This window comes from Triplophysa dalaica, chromosome 2, assembly GCF_015846415.1.
Source record: "Triplophysa dalaica isolate WHDGS20190420 chromosome 2, ASM1584641v1, whole genome shotgun sequence".
NCBI lineage: Eukaryota > Metazoa > Chordata > Actinopteri > Cypriniformes > Nemacheilidae > Triplophysa > Triplophysa dalaica.
In genome coordinates this window covers 5,219,012-5,241,451 of record NC_079543.1, presented here as the reverse complement: position 1 = coordinate 5,241,451, position 22,440 = coordinate 5,219,012, and the positions used below count along the sequence as shown (strand labels likewise).

Genomic DNA, 22,440 nt, shown 5'->3' with positions numbered 1-22,440 from the left:
CATCCCCCTTCATTTTATTAACATTTTCTTTTGTTGCTGCCTTATCTTAAAGCGGCCCTGCAACGATGTGTCATGCATTCTGACTTCTTTACAATGTTAAACATGCTGTCTTCTCATGCTTAACATGGTCAACTTGTCAAAAAACGAATTGGGCGTATTACGTAGTATTTCAGTGCTCGATACACTCCCCTAGCGATCGTACTGGTTTCAGAAACATAATTTACTTTACATATAAAACTGTTTTGTGACAACTTTTCTTAGTCCCTTATTGGACAATTCTCCTGGAAAAGCACGCGGCACGGCCACAGGAGAGCTGGAGAAGGAGCATACGCAGACGTCACTTTCACTTGTAAGCAAGAGAGAGAGAGAGAGAGAGAGAGAGAGAGAGAGAGAGCGAGAGAGCATATGTTCGCAAAGTTCAGTCATTTGGTGTTTGTTTGTTCACTGCATTTTAGTGCTGAATGTTATATAAACTGAAGATATATGGAGCCGTCCCAGCGCAAAAAGATGCCAGACATGAACCGCATGCGGTGAGAGAAACTGATGTCTGTGTTTTTTTGGTAATGGGTGCGCACATGCTTTAGTTCAGCCTACCCCTCCCCCCAACACGCGCCGTATGTTTTCGGAATCAATTGTAAAGCAGTATCTATCTTTTATAAATGTGATCAAACTAAATAATCTTCGAAGATACCACATATGCAATACTACTCTATAGGTACTCAAGATTAATATGAGATCGGCAGAAACCCTGTGTGTAATGGCTGTCTTAAACTACTTTAATCTAAAAAATATATATTAATCTAAGCTTAATGGACAATAATTACAAAACCCAAAAACTGATTTGTGACAATTTAGCAAAAAGTACATTGCGTAAGTATTCATACCCTTTTCTGGGACACTTGAAATTTAGCAATAGTTTTGCTTGTTGATGTTTGTAAACTTCGAGTGGAGTTGACCTGTGGTAAATTCAATTGAGTAAGTAGGATTTGGAGCGGCACATACACCTCAATAAAAGGTGCATCAGAAAATGCATATCAAAGTAAAAACCAAGACATGAGGTCAAAAGAACTGCCAGTAGAGCTCTTAGACAGGATGTATCAGACAAAGATCTGAGGAAGACTTCTGAAACAAATCTGCTGCATTGAAGGTTCACAGAAGCATGTAGCCACAATTTATCCTTAATGAATGCGGTTTGGGATCACCAGATCTCTTACTTGAGCTGACCTCCTATCCAAACTGAGCCATCGATGGAGAAGGGTCTTGGTTAGAGCGACGACCAAGTAGCTGATGATCACTCTGGTTGAGCTCCATGATCATATAGGGAGATGGGAGAAACTTACAGAAGGACAAACATCACAGCAACACTCCACCAATCTGAGCTTTATGCCTTTGCTCAGTGAACACACATGAAATCTTGAAATATTAGAACCGTGCCTTTGGCATGGCCATCCAGTGCTTGGGCTTGAACCCAACTGAACATCTCTGAATGAACCTAAAATAATCTGTCAACTGATGATCTCTGTCCAACCTGACAGAGTTTGAGAGAACTTGAGGAGTAGAATGGCAACCCAAATGCAGATTTGTAAAGCATATCACATCATGCCCTAAAAGATTTGAGTCTGTAAATGTGCTTTAACCAACTACTGAGTTAAGGGTAAGAATACTTATTCAATGTATTTATTTTAGTTTTTTAGTTTGAATAAATTTGCCAAGTTCTTAGTCACAAATCTGCGTTTGGTGTGTAGATTAATGTTAAAAAAATCATTTAAAGTAGTTTAAGATTAAAATAACAAAATATGAATGAAATGGAGGGGGACGAATACTTTTGCATGGCACTGTAACTGTAACCGTTTCAGACTGTGCTTAGAATGATTCGGCGGGATGGTGGAAAAGCGCCTTTAGTGACCGTGTCTACACTGGAAACATCAAAACAGCATGTCACCTCTAAATGTTAAATATCCATTGACCAATCAGCGAGAAGCATCATTTAATGGTAAATTGTGATAGTGAGTTACGTTTTGTGAGCTCTGGCTCTACAGTCCAAAGCGGTTAAAATGTATAGTTAATACAACTCATACTGCTTAGTTTGTGATTTTTCTTTTTTGTGAATAACATACAGCATGTGATAATTATCACAGGTTCATAATTACAAAACAGCAGCAAACTGGTTTTGTCTTTTACAGTGTCTGATGTACAGGGTTATGGTTAAGTTTGGCATCTGAGCATGAAAAGCCAGTCTTAGATCAGTGTCGTGCTGTTTTTCTTCCCGAGGCATGTGACGCAATTGAACCCAACGAAGCGTGACTTTCCCAAGCATGAACCAGGACATCATCTTTTAAAAAAACATACATATGAACATTCTTAATCCCTTTCTTTTCAGGGTAAAGCTTAGTTATTTTTGCCCGTTTATGGTGCCCATTGTAGAGACAGTGTCAGAATCAGTGTTAAATAAGTAAAATTCAAAGAAGATCATACCTAAAATGCACGTCTGGTTCATGAAATCTAAACACTGACACTGCTTTAGTGTTTGTTTGTGTGTGTGCGTGTGTGTTCTAAATGGCTAACTCTTTCTTTCTAGAATCTGCATCTGTTACCAAACAGCTTGGAGTGATTTCTTGAATATTTTACTTCTCTGACATACGTTCAGCTTTGAACGAATCAGTTTTCAATCTGTTCCCGCACTGGCAAAACTGAGTTCTGAACACGCATGAGAAGAGAAGCTTACTTACAAATATTGAGAATTATGCTTGCAGTACATCTGTTGTTTTTGAATACCGAAGCGAACACCTGACGTCTCAACCACATCCTGTTGGTTTCTCAAACATCTTGCTTATTGGTAGATTTATATGACATCACATTAGCAGCAGTCGTTCCATTGGTCATCTGAAACGGCTTGTTTTGATATTTCCGCAGTCCCCTTCAGACGTGTTATGTGACATCAGAGTTAACTGCAGATATTTGAACAAGATGTTCACATATAAGCAACACTAAAGCGCTTGAGGCCGGTTCACACCAAGAATAGTAGTGAAAACTATATTAGCGTCCACACCAAGAAATGATAATCTGCTTTTACATTTGAAATTCGTTCAAACTTTTTGATTTGCTGTCAACGTTTTATCACTTATCAGCCCAAAAAGGAATCAATCTGAAAGTGATCCCAACAGTTTTGTTCCACTATATGGCTATGTTGTGGATTCTCTTACACTTAAAATGATGACTTTATAGTTATTGTCATTGGTGTGGACGGGCCTTTAATCTCTCTTTCCAGAAATGTCAGAACCCTGTTCACCTCTGTCAGTCATGCAAACAGTTTTCCAGACTGCTTGCAGGAAACGACTGTGAACGTTTCGAGTCTGTGTGAGAGAGAAATGCTATCACAACAAGCCCCATTGCCCCCATACTCCCCTTACCTGTCCTCCTATATCCCATCATGCATTGCAGGAACTGAGAGAAATCCACAACAAACAGCAGAGGCAGAAACAGAAGAATCTGGAGGTGGACATCCATCCCCAGCCATCACAAGACAGGAACTCCACAGAATTACAGGAGTCTAGGTACTTTGTGTATCTTTATGATACTAATAAACCGTAGTAATAAACTTCAGCTCTTCTCACGTTCTCTCTTTCCTCCAGGTTGTCGGCGCCGGATGATGGCATGTCCCCGGCATGGCGGGATGATGGTTTGGGAAGAGCTCCCACTCCTCCTGCGCCCCAGTCCTGGATGAGCCGAGTCAGCGTAGAGGAGAACCACAGCAGCGCCGACATCCAAGAGAATCTCTCAAAGCTTTTGACACATCAGCCGCATCCGGGAAAACTACAGCAAGGCCCGTCGACCTGGTCCATGACTGGTAAGATGAGATCAAGAATTATATGCAGATGTTGAACCAGAACTGATTTAACTGAGTCTTCCATAAATCCACATGTTTGTACGTTGTAGAAAAGCTCCCGGTGGCTGGTTTTAACCAGGACAAGGTAAAGGTGGTCTACTACAGAGCGCTGTACCCATTTGAAGCTCGCAGTCACGATGAGATCACCATTCATCCAGGAGATATAGTGATGGTAAGACTGCTGTTTGTTATTGAAGAGTAACTGAGAATTACATTTTTTATCAGTAATATTTTGTAGAGTAACACAAGGATTGCTCTCAGTTCTCAAGTGTGTGGGGGGGGTGTGTGCATGTCATGGTGTGCACCTGAGCACACAGTTACTGACCTTTGACCCTGCCTCTGTCCCTCCCTGTGCTCACTCTGCCTGAAGGTGAAGGGGGAGTGGGTAAGTTTTCTGCCCCTCATCCGTCCTCTCAGCATTCGATCTGATTTCTGTTATAAACACACATCCCTAGTTAGACGCTTCAAGTATTTATATGAGGAAATGCAGCTACTAGATGCCTTGGAGTTCAACATTAAGAGGCTTTGGTTAAGTGGCAGTGTTTGTTTCTAGATTGTCTCAGAGGGTCTCTGTGTTGTTTGTCTGGGCGGTTCGTTGGTAGAAACTGGGTAATAAAATGCGGAAGGAGAGGTTTTGCTTCAGTATCGCATCAAACTTAATAAATTCAACAGAGAAGGTTTCTTTCTTCTCATTTTATGAATACCGTTATCGACAACTACAGTTTTTAGAAATAAGGTTAAAAAATGTTCGCTTTTATGCCTATGTGGCTGCATGTTTGTGTCTGTGTTCGATTCTTTTCTGGCATTGGCCTGCTCGAAGCTCATTGATGTCTCGGGTTCTCTGCCATCTCCATTTATTCCACTTCCTGTATTTGGTCAACAAAACAAGTCTTTCATTCTGGCATTACATACAATGACACATGCGTTTTAATTCATGTGTTTGTATGTTTGTACCTCACGTGAACATGTTGTGGTTGGCTGGGTTCGTTCATCATTCGCATCCGAGATCTTTCTTTTTGTATGTCTCTCATCCGCTCTTACTTTTGGCTCTCAGGTGGACGAGTCTCAGATGGGTGAACCTGGATGGTTAGGAGGAGAGGTTAAAGGGAAGACTGGCTGGTTTCCTGCCAACTATGCTGAGAAGATCCCAGAATCTGAAGTTCCTCTCAGTCTGAGGGCCAGCGCTGCATCTAGCACCACCCCTAAATTAGGCACCCGTATGTCATCGGCTTCTTCATCGACCACAGCCGCGCCCGTACAGCAAATTCCCAACGAGTCTGCTTCCATGGCCCCGCCCACTTCAGCCCCTCCAGGAGCCCCGGCCTCTTCCTCTTCCTCAACATCCAGCAATTGGGCAGATTTCAGCACTACGTAAGTGGACTTGTTTCCCATAAATCTGCATTCTTATTCTTATGTAATGTCATTTAAATGAGTAATTTAATTTTGTTCAGGTGGCCGTCTGTAGAGAAGCAGGATAGTGACGGGTGGGACGCATGGCCGACACAGCCCACTCAGCCGTCTCTATCTGTGCCCAGTGGTGGTCAGATGAGACAGCGCTCGGCTTTCACTCCTGCCACGCTGTCGGGCTCCTCACCTTCACCTGTGCTTGGACAGGTATGTGTGTGAAATGCTCTCCGATCTTAATAGATTTTTAACAACAAAATTATTTTTAAACCAGCAGTTTTATTTGGTTGGCTTGTGAATAATTGATTCCCTCTCATGACCTCTCAGGGTGAGAAGGTGGAGGGTCTGCAGGCTCAGGCTCTGTACCCATGGAGAGCCAAGAAAGACAATCACCTGAACTTCAACAAGAACGACGTGATCACCGTGCTGGAGCAGCAGGATATGTGGTGGTTCGGGGAAGTACAGGGGCAGAGAGGATGGTTCCCCAAATCCTACGTCAAACTCATCTCCGGGCCTGTGCGGAAATCTATGAGGTGTGTCTGTGATGGGATAGAGTAGTTGGTGTGGAACTGGGTGCTGTTGTATGCAGAGACACGATCAAAATACTGATTGTTAAAATTGTAAATGCAATTTTGTTCAGGCTCGTAAGGAATGTCTATTATATGTATGTAATTGCTGTTTTTTTTTTCAGTATTGAGTCTGGCTCCTCTGACAGCCCCCCTAGTGTTAAGAGACCCAGTCCCTCTCTGAACAAACCCACAGATCTCGGAGAAGGTGGGTATGCCCGCCACATCATAAACGGGCAATGACACATGCAGATGTGCTCGTAGTCGGTTTCAATTAGATTTTAAAATCACATTAAGTATTTAAATCAGATTATAAGTATTTCTGTCATTTTGTGTGTTTACACAGAGTATGTGGCCATGTATACATATGAAAGCAGTGAGCAGGGTGACCTGACCTTCCAGCAGGGTGATGTCATCACAGTCACAAAGAAAGAAGGGGATTGGTGGACCGGCACTGTGGGCGGGAGGACCGGAGTCTTTCCCTCCAATTACGTCAAACCTAAAGAGTCTGATGTAATGGCTTAGTGAACAAGATTAAAGCTTACCTATAAAATCAGCTGCGGTTCGATGTTAAACAAATCTGAATTTATGGAAATGAGAACTGCATTGCATATTAGTGATTTTAACATTTTTTGGATTTACAGTTTTCACTAAAATATGTTAAAGAAGTTAGTTAACTAAGCAGTTCAAAACGTTTTAAATGTTTAATTAGTTGAATTCATCTTTTTTTGCACGGCATGAATGGGACATTAGTATTGCATTCAAATTAACTGTTGAATTTAGTATCAGCAGCGCTCTTTTCTCTTTTTTCTGCCTAGGGTTTGGGATCTGCTGGGAAAACAGGAAGTTTAGGCAGGAAACCGGGTGAGAATAAAAAATAAATAATAATAATAAATCCATGAAATCTCTAACAACAGATCTCATTTTTTACTTTATGGTTGTATAAAAAACATCAAAAATTTGACTTGCCATCCTCAAACAAAAATGAGAGGATTTTTTTTTATGTTTGAATGAAAAATCAATCCTTCGCTCACACCTTGGTATTTTCTCATAACTGTTTCACTTGTGTCTTCAGAGATCGCTCAGGTCATCGCACCTTACACGGCCACAGGGACGGAGCAGCTGACTCTGGCACCCGGACAGCTCATTCTCATTCGAAAGAAAAACCAGGGAGGATGGTGGGAAGGAGAACTTCAGGTCGGCTTTGTGTAATGTTACCACAGCGACAAAACAGGGTGTCCGTGGTGTCTTAAAAAGTATTAAAAGTTGATCGCTTTAGCGTGAATTGAATCATTGTGTAGGCGAATAGTGGGAGGTCCATTTTCAACCTGATGTTAAATAACATTGTTGATTAATGGGGAAATGCACGTTTTTGTCCAAATGGTTGGAGGATAAAGATTTGGAATGATGGCGGTGGACAGTCTCTGGGAATAACCCTGAGGTGTACTGCTCTGTGTGTAGGAAGGCGATTAGCATAGCCTAGATGAGGATCAACACTGTCCGTTCCCACATGCTAAGTGATAGCCACAAAGCTGGTTTCCGTTTCTAATAAACCTTGATTTGGGTTAGTCACTCAATGTACTACTTGCACGTAGTCTTCTTGATCCGGCTCAGTCGTTTCCGTTCAGTTTATGTACATGCAGAGATCAAAGTGGATTATTTCTAGGGCGTTCACTTAATTAAAAACAATAAAACCTGATGTCAACATGCTTTAATGTCGGTTTCTATGACAGATCTTAAATTAGCGGATGTTCACCTCCTAATATATTTCATAAACGTACACTCATCTCCTGAATAATAAACCCTGAAGCAGTCCATTGCTTTCCTAAATGGTGTTAGTGTCATTCATATATTATATTTCATACATTTTAACGACAACAAAATGACACAATGCAATTATTGTTAAATGTTTATGTGGATTTTAAATAAATGATGAGTATTTTAAAATAGCAATTTGCAGATGGAGCAGATTTGATGCCAAATAAGTATATTAACTGCTCAAAAATGTGGCGCTATGATTCGCTGTATGTCTCCGCCAGCTTTCTGTGATTTGCGTTTGGTGATTAAATGTCTGCAACGGAGCTGCATGTGTGAGGAGAAAAAGTAAAACGCCTTTGGTTCACCATCAATGCTTTCTCAGATCTTTTGAAGATGATGTATCTAGTGATGTTTAGAATATTTCTTCTTATGTCGCTGGTAAAGTTTTTACGTAAAAATCTTATTTTTAACCGTTAAGGTTTTGCAGGGAGCAACGGCCCATTGTAAATACATATAACCGGAACCTAGTTAGCCGTACGATTTCAAGGCGGAAGTACTTGGAGTAAGGAGTTGTGCTATCTTACAATCAATATATAGTAAATGTAACCGGTTAAAACTTCAAGTGGTGAAGATGTCTAGAGTCTTAAAAATGGTCTTCATAAGTATTAAATTTAACTCCATGATTCCTGTATATACCCTGAAAAATATATAATTATATAATGTGGTATAGAAACAGCATTTGTTTGGTTCTTTTTGGTATTCTACTTTATTGAATTCTGAGGGAATAATATGATATTAGTGGCTGTTTTTAGTGCTTGTGAAGACATAATCTTTATATAGATTTCTTATTTAGACAAAGTTGAAATTTTCTGTGTAAATGTCGTTCAAATCTACTGCTCTTGTTTTCTGTAGGCAAGAGGAAAAAAGCGTCAGATTGGCTGGTTTCCAGCTAATTATGTTAAATTACTGAGCCCCAGCACCGGTAAGACCCCCACAGAGACCATCCCACCCAAGCTTCCACCACCCAACGCAGGTACATGTCCAAGAACTTTTAGTGCACTCTGTGTGTCTTTTAAAGTGAAATGATGATTAGAAAAAGTTTGCATTGCAGCTTGCTGTCGCCATAATAATTTTTCATTCGTGTTTTCATACCACAGTGTGCCAAGTGATCGGCATGTATGACTACATAGCTCAGAACGATGACGAGCTGCCTTTCAACAAGGGCCAAATCATCAACGTTTTGAGCAGAGAGGATCCCGATTGGTGGAAAGGGGAGCTGAACGGTTCTGTCGGCCTTTTCCCGTCAAACTACGTCAAGATGACCACCGACACAGACCCCAGCCAACAATGTGAGTCCAAATTATATATTTTCTCTGTTAAACATGCGCTCTATCTAGCCCAGTGGTAAAGTTTCCCCGATGAGAGCATCTTCCAAATAAAGCATTTGGCTTTAAGCATCACAAATATCCTCCAGTTAAATGGACATGTAATATTTCCGTAATGATCTTTGAGGACCTTCTCAAAGTAAGCTTTAGTAAACGTTTTGTTAGACGTACCTCATGGTGTGGTGAAGTTACGGACCAGACCTTATCCTCCGCCACACTGAAGCCCCTCCCCTTCCTGTCTCCAAGCAACCGGTCACCTCCATGTAGCATACGTAGAACGACTTCATCTCTTTCTCTTTGCCTGCATGCTAGTGTCCTTGTCATTGTGGCGTCCTGTGAAAAGTGTCTTGCAGAGTCCATTTAGTTCTCCTAGCTCTTAAAGATTTTTGCACATTGTGTTTCCTTTTTCTTTTTTTCCTTTTATTTGCTTATGTGCTGTGTTTTCCTCTTTCTAGGACTGTTATGTTGCCCATATCCCACTCAGCCTTGAAAGTCCTCAAAGCGACCCACTATCCCTTAAACTGTGCCCAGCGGGATGATGGGAGATGGAACATTGATCATGTGACTGCCCCCAGCTGGCTTTGTGGCCAGAAGAGACGAATGCTACAGAGAGCAGTCGTTAACCTCAATATTCCGAACTGTAGACGCTCGCCAAAAATTGCCAGCCGGCCTCCTTCGCATTAAAGCAATTAAATAAACAAGAATGCCTAACATTTGAAGGATTGCTTTCCTTTTTTGTTTACAAATTCATGAAATTAATCATTCACACTGAATTTGTATGATGAATTCAATGCACTAATCAACTGAAAGTGCTGGATAGTGGGTCCTTTTGTGGCTTCCCGTGATCTAGTCCCAAAGCCCCGCCTCCGTAGGTACAAATCCAACTAATCGGAACGCTTGCATTCAGTGTTAAGTTCCACCGCTCCATCTGACCAATGCTTACCGCTTCTTCAGGCCCCACCCCCAAGATTCCTCATTGGACCATAGCACTACAGAATGACCCACTATTCATGAGTCATGACGCAACCGGGGTGCAGAAACAAAGGTGTCATAACCTGCTAGTGTCATGGCAAACTCATTAATGTGTGGAATTGAGACGGCGATGTGTAGTGCATATCCGACCAATTCCAATATCAAAATGTCTGTTGTATGTCATAGTTTTTCATTTTGAATGCCAGATTATGTCTAAAATGTATTTCTTTAAAACTGACGGTTCATCCACAAATGAAAATTCGGTCGTGTTTTTTCATTTTTGGGTAAACTACTCCTTTAAAGAAATCAAATCCATGTTTGTGGACCTAATGTAGAATACTATCGCGTGTCATCCAGAACACCCCTACCCCTCCCTTCCAGAACATAAAGGTGCTGTCAGTCAATTTGACGGACGGGATGGACACTTCCGTTCATCCTGTCCAATCACATGCCTCTGTGTCATTGTTTGTTACATGTTCATACCAAAACAGTGAATGAATAGTTTGGTAGTCTCTTGTTTTGTGTTTTTGTTATTTTTAGTTTTCAACGTTTGCTTCATAATGTCTGTGTGACTGGGTTGAGAATTGGTGTTGAAACCAAAAAAAAACTGCGCAACTGCCACTTGAGGATAATGGTACATAGACAGATGTGCGTACACACAGGAGTGTAAAGGGTCAACGAGACGACTGGGGTTTTTTGAGCATTAAACGTTCATTTCTGTAATTGTATTTCCCATGTAGGTGAATGAATGCTTTTGTATTCTTTGATCTCGTTTCCTGTCCTGTTGATTGAATTCGCAGTTATTTCTGAAATGTTGACGTTTATTTGAAGAACACTATATTTCAAGTTGTTCCTTATATAACAACTCACTATTTTTATATTGATCAAAAAGTTGTTCTGCATAATAATGTAAAAAAATAGCCTGCCGCTAGTATGTATGCCCACCTTTACTGGAAAGAGTAGAGGTCATTAAGGAAGTCCAAATTCCATGAAATTGAATCTTTATGTTGGGTTTTGTCACGCTTCGACCGAAACTAATGAACTGAGCAGCATTAAGGAGAAGAGTAATGTACTGAATAGAAGCTTAATATCATCCTAATCACAAATGCTTATAAATAAATAGACGTTTACAAGTGCAACAAGAAAGACTGGACATTTTATTAACTTGAAACTTTGTTTCAGAGTATGAAAGCCATGAAAATAGCCTTACGGCCATTAGATCATCCAATGGTTTGTTTAGAAAAGGCGTGGATTTAATTTATGCACCTACAATATTTTACTGACAAGTTAACACGTGAGCTCTGATTTTATCTGTTTTATCTGCCTCCAAACAGTATTGTTTCATTTCTATTATGATTTGTTCATTTCATATCTATGTGGTTCTTTATTGGTTCCACCGCATGAAAGTATTGCTGCTTTATAAGCGGGACTGACTGTCAATCATATTTCTGATCAGTCTTTTGGACGGGTTTATTTTTGTTTTAACGGAACAACCATCCACAGACTACAGAAGCACATATTCTTCATTACCATCCGACATCTGCAGTACTGTATAATGTATCTGTTTTGATTCTCTGGCAACCATGTCCAAAATATTTACCATTGTATGTGGTTATCAAAACATTTTAGCAAACATTAATTGAATGTACAGTTACAAACTCGGCTATATATAATAATTCCTAGCTTTAAAGAAAGTGTCATACCATCTTTATAAGAAAAAAATGATGTGTAACCATTAAAGAACTCCTTGGCAACTGCAGACTTGTTGGGTTATTTTCAGTCACGTGTTGATCAAACTGCTCAGCGTTTTTGAATGTACAGCAAGTGTAAAGAAATTTCTGGAACAATGTGCATGCGTTTTCATGATGAGAAATGAGCACTAATAAAGAAAGGAAATAATTTGCTTTATTACACGGATGTCTAGATTACTTGCTTCTGATTGGGCAGTTGTGGCACTGTTTTTGATATTTATTTTTATAATAACGTTCGAAGCAACTATATTCGTGCTAGTTTGTCTTACTCTATCGCTCTTGTATCACATTGTGGTTCAAAACGTATCAACAATTTTATGCACAACTAGATCAGATTTTTTACAATATGATTATTATGGGCACTGACGGTTATGATATTATTGCAATATCTATACGAATATACAGTATTTGATTTTAAAAATGTGAATGCTCTCAAATTCATCTTGAATTTTTTTCTTATTTTTTGGAGAATGAATCGCAGTCTAAAGGCCAAATGTTAAACCCGAGCAAAACCAACATCGACTACGTTGGCGTTATTTCGCGATAATTTGACAATAGTATAATGTGTAGTATTAACACAAAATCGATAATCATGGTTATTAATCTCATTATCATTGTCAATAACTATATGTTGTGAAACCTATTTGTGCGATAAACTCCCGATTACTCTGTCAGGTTTTATTTTATTTATCTTTTCAATTGCGTACTTAAAATGCACAGGGAAATTAAATATTCATTGATCCTATTTATCTTGCAAATGTCATTTGTGCTTGTTTTCATCTACTTCATTTACACCTGCATTAACACACTAATGTAGTCATTCAATTATTACCGTAAGCGTGTGAATTTGGATTGTCTATCCATTCCGCAGGGTGTGCGGACCTGCACCTCCTCGACATGCTGACCCCGACGGAAAGGAAGAGGCAGGGCTACATACATGAACTTATTGTTACAGAGGAGAACTATGTCAATGACCTGCAACTGGTCACTGAGGTAAAAAGAAACAATAGATTGTAGTTAAAAATTCATTTAACTTGGCGATCATTATTGATGGGAGTCTAGAGAATGTTTAGTAAAGTCATGCCAGACAAATGAGTAGAAACTGGTGAGGTGATGTCACTGAAGATTTAATTATGTACAACATTTAATGTATTATATCTACAGTTTATGAGTGTAGGATGACTATTATTTTAATGACATAAACACAGTCAAGGACGACAACGGGAATGCCGATAAGATTAATTGTCATCAAAATAATGTCATAAAACAAAAAAACACTGCTCTTTAAAAGGGCTTTCATCAAACTGTAAAGTTTTTTTTGTTTACACGGTCATGGACAATATGCATATAATACAATAAGAAATGTACAATATTTTATTCAAGCAGATTATTTGATCATTTGTGCTAATAATTCAATTAATTAAATTAATTAAATTGCAAATTCGGTAATAAAGGACTTTTTGACATTGAATGTGTAATTTTGGACAACGACTAAGTATTTAAGTGAGTGTTTTTTTCAGACCTTTCAGAAGCCTTTGCTGGAGTCTGAAGTGTTGACGGAGAAGGAGGTGGCCATGATCTTCGTCAACTGGAAAGAACTTATCATGTGCAACATTAAACTGCTCAAGTACGCCACCTTATGGTCAATAATGTAACCCTGTCCTCCGAAAAAGATCATCATTATTCACAATGCAGTGAACTAACCCCTGCCTCTAATCCTCCTTTATCCCGTAATGGAAATGACTCCATAGCCATTAATGAGAATGCATTACGTCAGAGTATTTTTTAAAGTAATGAAGCGTATCAGGTCATTAACATTCACACTTCACAGCTCGATCACAGAGATGACTACAGAATTTAATGGGATGTTACACCCTGTCATTACATTTCCTGTAATATCGCTCTGCTGTCTCCAGGGCATTGCGTGTGAGGAAGAAGATGTCAGGCGAGCGCATGCCGGTGAAGATGATTGGTGACATCCTGACAGCTCAGCTTCCACACATGCAGCCGTACATCCGCTTCTGCAGCTGCCAGCTCAACGGCGCCACCCTCATCCAGCAGAAAACCGACGAGGTGCCCGAATTCAAAGAGTTTGTCAAGGTGAGACTTTGTCTGTGATGAAATGTTGTACTATACTTTACTTGCTCATCCTTTTCAATGCAAACCGACGTGAAAATGCCATGACCATGATCAATTATGTAGTATCTGAGCGTTTGAGATAGAGACACAATTGCAATGTCTTCTGAAGAAAGATGCTTAGGAACATTTGCAAGATAACCAAAAAGAAAAAGTTACATAAACCGGGGAAAATAAGTATTTGACACGTCAGCATTTTTATTAGTAAGGGGATTTCTAAGTGGGCTATTGACACAAAATTTCAATCAGATGAGCCATCAAGCCAAATATTGAATTCATACAAAGAAATCAGAACATTTAAGTATACAAGTTCAGTCATAATAAATCAAATGAAATGACACAGGGAATAAGTATTGAACACATGAAGGTAACAAGGTGCAAAATGGTATAGAAAGCCAGGAGATCACCTGAAATCTGTCAGTATTGAGAGAGAAACCCTGCCCCCTATCAGTACTAATTGATATCAGCTGCTTTAGTTCTTATTGATGGCCTATAAAGGCTTCTCATTACCTAGGAGGCACACAGGAAAGACTTCATTATGGGTAAAAGCAAAGAACTCTCTGTAGATCTTCGTTATCTTATCGTTGAAAAGCATTTTGATGGGAATGGTTATAGGCGCATTTCCAGAATGCTGAATGTTCCTGTGAGCACTGTGGGGGCCATTATCCGGAAATGGAAAGAGCATCAGTCCACCATAAACCGGCCACGATCAGGTGCTCCACGTAAAATCCCTGTCCGAGGAGTCCAAAGAATAATCAGGAGAGTTTTCCAAGAGCCAAGAACCACTCGAGCAGAACTTCAGGAAGACCTTGCATCAGCAGGTACTGTTGTTTCAAAGAAAACTATAAACAATGCACTGAACCGCCATTGCATCCATCCACGCTCACCACGCAAGACTCCATTGCTGAGCAAAAAGCATGTTGAGGCTCGGTTAAAGTTAGCAAAAGAGCATTTGGAAAAGCCTGTGGATTATTGGGAGACTATAGTATGGTCAGATGAAAGCAAAATTGAACTTTTTGGCAGTCGTTCTTCACACCATGTTTGGAGAAGAAATGGCGCTGCCAACCCCCCAAGAACATACCAATAGTTTAGTTTGGGGGTGGAAGCATCATGGTTTGGGGCTGCTTTTCAGCAAGGGGTACTGGCAGACTTCATATTATTGAAGGCAGGATGAATGGAGAAATGTACCGGGACATTCTGGATAAAAATCTGCTGCCATCTACCAGAAAGCTGGTAAATGAACAGAGGGTGGACATTTCAGCAAGACAATGATCCCAAACACAAGGCCAAGGACACAAAGAAGTGGTTTCAAAGAAAGAAAATCAAGCTGCTTGAATGGCCCAGTCAATCACCTGACCTAAATCCCATAGAAAATCTATGGAGAGAACTGAAGATCAAAGTTCATAAAAGAGGACCAAGAAACCTTCAAGATTTAAAGACCATTTGTGTGGAAGAATGGGCCAAAATCACTCCTGAGCAATGCAGACGACTGGTCTCTCCATACAAAAGGCGTCTAGAAGCTGTAATCACCAACAAAGGTACAAAGTATTAAATAAAGCGTGATCAATACTTATTCCCTGTGTCATTTCACTTTATTTATTATGACTGAACTTGTATACTTAAATGTTCTGATTTCTTTGTATGAATTCAATATTTGGCTTGTGGCTACATCTGGTGGAAATTTTGTGTCAATAGCCCACTTAGAAATCCCCTTACTGATAAAAATGCTGATGTGTCAAATACTTACTTTCCCCGCTGTATGTTGGAGTATAGTGGAACTGAAATCACAGATCATTTTTTCTCCTAAAAAAATATATTCAAGTTGTCCGCGAGCATCCCAGAAGAACTGTGGTCATGTCATCACTAAACGTGTTTATATAAAAATATTTTTGAGTCGTTTCTTTTAATAGACACACAACAGACATAAATTAATTGTATATTCCACAGAGGTTGGCGATGGACCCTCGCTGTAAGGGAATGCCCCTGTCCAGTTTCCTCCTCAAGCCCATGCAGAGAGTCACCCGCTACCCTCTCATCATCAAAAACGTACGTACATGTTCTTCATTGATTACACTCTGATCATTAGATCATACGCATAACCTTGATCAAACATCGCCTCCCTGCCCTCACGCAGATTATAGAGAATACTCCAGAGAGCCATCCGGACCACAGTCACCTGCGTCTAGCGCTGGAGAAGGCAGAGGAGCTGTGCTCGCAGGTCAACGAAGGCGTGCGCGAGAAAGAAAACTCGGACCGGCTGGAGTGGATCCAGGCGCATGTGCAGTGTGAGGGACTGTCGGAGGTACGACGACAACAAGCTTAGCACGTACACACGGTCTGAAGGACTCACTTTTAAACAGTTTTACAACAAATTCTGTTTTTCTCTATCTGCACAGCAACTTGTGTTCAACTCTGTTACCAACTGCCTGGGACCTCGAAAGTTCCTGCACAGCGGCAAACTGTACAAAGCCAAGAGCAACAAGGAGCTTTACGGCTTCCTGTTTAACGACTTCCTGCTCCTCACACAGATTATCAAACCTCTGGGCTCGTCCGGAAACGACAAGGTCTTCAGTTCCAAGTCCCACCTGCAGTATCGCATGTACAAAACGGTGAGGCGTCCTTACGAATCGACCTTCATTTGAGCTCTTTTGACCATCTGTCATTGATGTGTAATGTTGATGTATGCAGCCCATCTTTCTGAACGAGGTGTTGGTGAAGCTCCCTACCGATCCTTCGGGAGATGAACCCATATTCCACATATCTCACATCGACCGTGTCTACACTATACGTGCAGAGAGCATAAATGAACGGTATTATACTGTACACACATCCACACCATAAATCTCAATATACACTACAGTCCAAAGTTTTTAATTAAAAAGAAGAAACTATGAAATGAGACAAATTTACAAAATATGTCAAAAGTGTACACAAGGTGATTTTTCATCACACTTTTTTCTGCAGGACCGCATGGGTACAGAAGATCAAAGCTGCCTCTGAGCTCTTCATCGAAACGGAGAAGAAGAAAAGAGAGAAAGCCTACCTGGGTCTGTCTCACAAATCTTCCACACACCTCACTGTGTTAATAAAGGTATGAATGCGCATTCGCTTAACACTGTGTCTCTGTTAATATGATGTTTGCAGTGAGGTCACAGAGGGCCACAGGGATTGGACGGCTGATGGTGAACATTGTTGAAGGCATTGAGTTAAAGCCCTGTCGCTCAAATGGTATGTGGAAATAACATTGTAGAATATCACTGGTAAATAAAACTGCAGGGATGTTAAAAAAGGCAGGATTTACTCCAGTAAGGCAAAACATGACACGCTTATATAGTTTACTAAATCTATTGAAACATTTCTGTTAATTGAAATAAAATAAAATATCTGCTTGAATATTATTTGAAAAAAATAGAAAATTAGAAATGTTGCCTTGGTAATAAGCCAAAAAAAGTCACTTAATTTATTAACTGAAAATAAAAACTTAAATTAATTAATTAAACCTAAATAGCAGTATATAAATACTGTAAGTAGTGTACGTTTCAGGATTGTTGGAAGTTTCTAGTCTTATCAAATTTGAGGACCAGAACAAACATTATGTTAAGACAATTAGCATCATTTTACTGGGCTGTGAGAAAACTATTGTCTGTCAAAATTATTTTCAGTTTTTCTGAATTTACCATTTATAGGTGTGTGTTTAATAAAATTATCATTCTGTGAACAACTAACAATATTTCTCCCAAATTTCAAATAAAATATTTTCTATTTGCTTTTACAAAGTGTGCAAAATTTGACAAAAATGAAAACGGGAGAAACCGGTCAAACTACAAAACAGAAAATTCCCTTTTTTTGAGACCTCAAAAAAGTTTATATTCACTTGAGCAATACAACAGTAATATTATACAACTATTTTGGGATGTTTTTTTATGTGATAATCTGTTTTATCACAGTTTTCATGTGTCTTGTCATGCTGTCGGTCTTTCACATTGCTGTTGGATGTCTTTGTCACTCCTGATGTTAGATTTGTTGAAAACGACACTGGACTGAAATGACGACAAAACATCTTTATATGCTGATTGAATGAAAATGGTCTCCACTGCTGTATTTCGACGTGTATGTGTGTTTGTGTGTGCAGGTAAGAGTAACCCGTACTGTGAGGTGACCATGGGCTCTCAATGCCACGTCACGAAGACGCTGCAGGACACTCTGAACCCCAAATGGAACTCGAACTGCCAGTTCTTCATCAAAGACCTGGAGCAGGACGTGCTGTGTGTCACTGTGTTTGAAAGGGATCAGTTCTCCCCGGACGGTTAGTATACTACTACCAGTGCATACTTTCAAACGGCATGTGTACTTTCACGTAACTATAACTACATACTCTTACGTACGAACGTTTACATACAGTATGGTGCATACGTTTACATAACCCCTGCAGAAAAGTTGCATTCGTTTTACTTTCTATTTAAGTTTACAAGATAAAATCCCAACTCAGTTCTTTCTCCTGATAGATTTCTTGGGCAGAACGGAGATTCGGCTGGCCGACATCAAAAAGGACCAAGGCTCCAAAGGCCCCATCACCAAGCGTCTGCTTTTACACGAAGTCCCCACGGGCGAGATCGTGGTCCGACTGGACCTTCAGCTCTTCGACGAACCCTGACCCTCATCGTACTACTTGACCTTCTGACCTCCAAATCCCGTAATCGCTGCTCCTCTGTGGTGAAAGTCCACCAGCCTAACGTGACAATCCCATTCCGCCCAGCATCGTGAACCCCAAAGCGTGTATGTGTGTTTTTCACGTGAACGTCTGCGGAAGTCTGCAACAGTCTGTGATCCGGATCAGATTTTTATCGTCTTTGGTACAGGTCTAGTGTGTGAGTGTAAATGAAGGATGTGCGGTGGAGGAAATATTTCAGTCTATAATGATGTGAAAGATGTCTGTCTCAGGATGCTGTAAGTCTTAATGGAGTCGAACGTGGTCATAACCGAGTCGGAAATAGGAGTTCGATTTGCCACTTTTTTTAAGTGGGCAGAATCATTCTATTGATTCCAAGTGCCATTCCAGTGACAGTCTTATTATGGGTGAATCTCACAAAAGTTTTTCTACAAAAAGTAAAAAAATTAAATGTGAGACAAATTATATAAAGATTGTAAAGAAAGTAATAGTGGTATTTTAAGTACTTGCTTAAAATAACAGTTTGGTTCACAGTGATACTGTAAATATAATGTGTTGTATTACAGTAGTGAGAATTTATTACCATCTAAACTGTCTAGATATATTACAGTTAGGGCAGAAAACAAGCATACATTTGAATTTAATAAGTCATGTTTTATTATGATACTTGTATTGTTTTTTGTGAGATTCATCCATAAGTCTTACTAGCAGTCATCAACACTAAAAACTAAAACCACGAAATTCTAATTTCATGATCAATTCATTTCCTTTTTTTCATCTGTTTTTACTGAAACATATCGGCGACATTTGACACGTTTTATTAAGTTGCATATAAAGTTTTTAGAATTGTGCCAGTCTTAGAAGGGATACGGTTAGATCCGGCTACAAACTGCAATGTTATTTTAATATATGCGAGATGAATATACAGGAGGAAAAGGATTGCGTTTGTTTTTCACTATTTAATGTTTCTTTTTTTATGTAACTTTATTTTTATTCTGTTGAGAATGGAGCGCATCTAAGGCTATTAGAATTATAAAAAAGGGTTTTCTCTTGAGGGACCAGTACAGGTTTTTTCTCCTATATAACACTCCTAAAAATGACCATAAGATGCCTGAGAATGAACCTACATCAGTTGAATTTTAGCAATAATTCATCAAATCTATCATTTTCTTAAGAAATTCTTCAATTCGCCCAATTTGTTTTATTTTGTTAAATACCTATGTAAACTGTAGTGCTTTATTTAAGTTTCATATTGCGTTACTAATGAGTTCACGGTTTGCTTTTCATTGATGTTTCTTTTTTATTCTTTGCTGTTGTTATGCATTAGTGATAAACACTGTCATCATGTTTGTAAACATGAGAAATCTCAGTTAATAGTTTGGCTGTTGTTTGCTTATTTGATTTGCTTGTTTGTAACATACAACAGCAAGAGTTACATGTTTGCAAAGCTGTTTTAACATCTTTTCAACAATCTTAAATGAAGTGGAAAGGGGATGCTAAACCCATATTCAGCCATTACTTTCTCCAAATACGCTGAAGACTCCTTTGTTTTACATATTATGATCAAAAGTGTATTTGTTTGTTTGCACCCCAATTATCGCACTACTGAGCCTGAGAAAGATGCTGTTTGGATTTTGACATTAGCCGGGGGTCTGTATGGTTGAATTTGTGTGTTTTTTTTATTCAGGAATCCAATACACACATTAATATTCCACTGCTGTGCTAGTGAGATACCGGGGTGATTCCAGCTTTGGTGGATCCAGCAAGTTACTTCACTACTTGTTTTTTTCTGTGTGTGTGTGTGTATATTTGGGTGTTTTTCTGAGTGCTTTGAATGCTGTTTGCTGGGTCACTTTTCCAAACCTCCTGAAGAATATTTCGGACAATACAAGAGGTCATGGTCACGTGTCTGTTAACTTCTGTTACCTCTTTTTTCCTCCCATCCGCCCCCAAACCCCCCCCCCCCATCTCTTATCATGCACACTGTATATTTAAAACCAGGAGATTTGCCCCACCTTCATTATTTTTTAATGCGCAGACTCCCATCAATTCAACAGTAATATATGTGTCTATGTTTAAATCTTTGAATGGAGTATAATATATTACAACTTGAGAAGTATATATGTTGATGACAGCTTATTGTCATCAAAGTAGAAGCAGTGTGTTGTCTTACTGTTGCAAATAAAACTCAATTGGACCAAGGTATGTATGGTGTAAATATTATTTGCTGTTGAAGGAGAATTGCATTGTTTTTGCTGGGACTATTCCTCATTAAAGCTTGACTATGAATAATAATATACCACAGTTCATGCTTATTAAAAATGACTGATGTATTTAATTTTAAAATAATTTAAATATAAGATTAAAAAAACTATTATTTTATTTAATCATATTATTAATTAATAATGTTATATTTGTAAAACAACTATTTAATTTATATATTTAAATAATAATACTAGGCCTATTAATATAAAAATAGACTCGTATTTTTAATAATTGTAAATAAAATAATGTATTATTATTTTGATCAGTATATCACACTTCAGCAATTAAAATAAGTTAATTATTGATATATTACCATGTATATTAAATATATAATACATGTGTATTTATATAAATATACATCAAATAGCCTATATAAAAATACAATTATGGAATGCGATATTTTATATAGGACTAGGCCTATACCATCAATGTAATCGTGTTACTCTATTTAAGAGATTTTCTATACAACAAGCTAAACTTTAAATTGTGAAAGATCACGCGAACGCGCACGTCTGTGCGCTCCTTTACCGCATGTAACAAGTGGGCGTGTCAGAACAAGGAGGTCGATTACGCAACACCTCCGTGCTTCACGAAATATGAACGGTTTGAATATTTTCGTGATATTTTTCATCGTTGTTCTGTAATCCTGTTATGTTCCCCTGTGCACACTCTTTTGCTGTTTAATAAAAGCTACTTTAATCCACGTTGACATTCAGGATAACGTCGGCGAGCGACCTGACGTCATTCAATGCGAGTAAGTAAACAAACGGAGTCGAAAATCGGTAAACATTTAAACTCATGCTGCGTTAAGTGCTGAAATGCGTTTAGTGAGATTATAAGAGAGTTTCTCGTTATGAAATCTAGAATTTTATAATAAAAGGAGAAGTTCGATCGAGCAGGAGAGTCTTTCCAGAGGATTTTAAATGTATGTACACAACTCATCTCTCAATAGTGGTGCGCGCACTTATTTAATATAAAAAATGTCACAGCGACCCCTTGTGGTTTAGACCATGTCCATATGTTCAACGTGCTAAACAGTTTTGCCCAAATCACAGCATATCTGTCAAATCTCTGTTCGTTATAATGTTAAAATAATATATAAATAATAGAAATAAAACACTTTAATTGAACACTGTATAAATGTGTATTGCAAAATGTGTCTTGAAATCAGTTTCTTCACTTTGTGGGGTTCTTGGAATCAGAAGAAAATGCTTCCAGGGGTGCAACTCCGTACAAAAGCTAATAATGTCAGGAAGCGTGTGAGATATACAAACATAAGTAAGTTCATGACTGTTTACATTGCACATCCACTTGAATTCTGCACGAGTTGCACACATTATCCACACTTAGCAAGTTTTGTATTTAATATTTCTAATTTACAATATGTTTTCAGCTTCTTAGGAGAAAAACGCCTATACATACGAAATATTTAGACACCTAGAAAAACTAGACGTTTGAGAAATATTGCAGTTTTGTGTGTTGTGTTGTGTTATCTTTACCCTATAGAAGGCAAAACCCAAAACAATGCTGATATCGGCCAAATACTTCAGCAAATAACCACAGAGAACAAAGAGAGAAAACAAAAACTCAAGCTGCATCTTCAACTGAACCTGCTACACCAAACCAATATAATGCTGGGATTGATCCC

The 22,440-nt window shown here is 39.0% G+C and overlaps 1 protein-coding gene across 2 annotated transcripts in view; it reads left to right on the top strand.

The window, feature by feature from the left end:
* The window catches only part of itsn1 (intersectin 1 (SH3 domain protein)), a 42,983-nt gene extending 22,251 nt beyond the window's left edge, over window positions 1-20,732 (top strand). Inside the window, exons 17-40 of one of the 2 annotated variants that reach the window (XM_056765434.1) lie at window positions 3,442-3,554; window positions 3,633-3,847; window positions 3,937-4,058; window positions 4,257-4,271; window positions 4,941-5,257; window positions 5,338-5,500; window positions 5,618-5,823; window positions 5,982-6,064; window positions 6,203-6,369; window positions 6,675-6,720; window positions 6,932-7,053; window positions 8,527-8,647; window positions 8,772-8,963; window positions 12,594-12,715; window positions 13,243-13,349; window positions 13,639-13,822; window positions 15,806-15,904; window positions 15,993-16,160; window positions 16,255-16,467; window positions 16,547-16,668; window positions 16,823-16,905; window positions 17,003-17,086; window positions 17,991-18,164; window positions 18,364-20,732. In XM_056765434.1, the coding sequence (XP_056621412.1) occupies window positions 3,442-3,554; window positions 3,633-3,847; window positions 3,937-4,058; window positions 4,257-4,271; window positions 4,941-5,257; window positions 5,338-5,500; window positions 5,618-5,823; window positions 5,982-6,064; window positions 6,203-6,369; window positions 6,675-6,720; window positions 6,932-7,053; window positions 8,527-8,647; window positions 8,772-8,963; window positions 12,594-12,715; window positions 13,243-13,349; window positions 13,639-13,822; window positions 15,806-15,904; window positions 15,993-16,160; window positions 16,255-16,467; window positions 16,547-16,668; window positions 16,823-16,905; window positions 17,003-17,086; window positions 17,991-18,164; window positions 18,364-18,512 (3,387 nt within the window). In that variant the 3' untranslated portion in view covers window positions 18,513-20,732. The remainder of the gene's footprint in view (window positions 1-3,441; window positions 3,555-3,632; window positions 3,848-3,936; window positions 4,059-4,256; window positions 4,272-4,940; window positions 5,258-5,337; window positions 5,501-5,617; window positions 5,824-5,981; window positions 6,065-6,202; window positions 6,370-6,674; window positions 6,721-6,931; window positions 7,054-8,526; window positions 8,648-8,771; window positions 8,964-12,593; window positions 12,716-13,242; window positions 13,350-13,638; window positions 13,823-15,805; window positions 15,905-15,992; window positions 16,161-16,254; window positions 16,468-16,546; window positions 16,669-16,822; window positions 16,906-17,002; window positions 17,087-17,990; window positions 18,165-18,363) is intronic. The other variant, XM_056765435.1, reaches the window with a different exon arrangement.
* The last annotated feature ends 1,708 nt before the right edge of the window (window positions 20,733-22,440 follow it).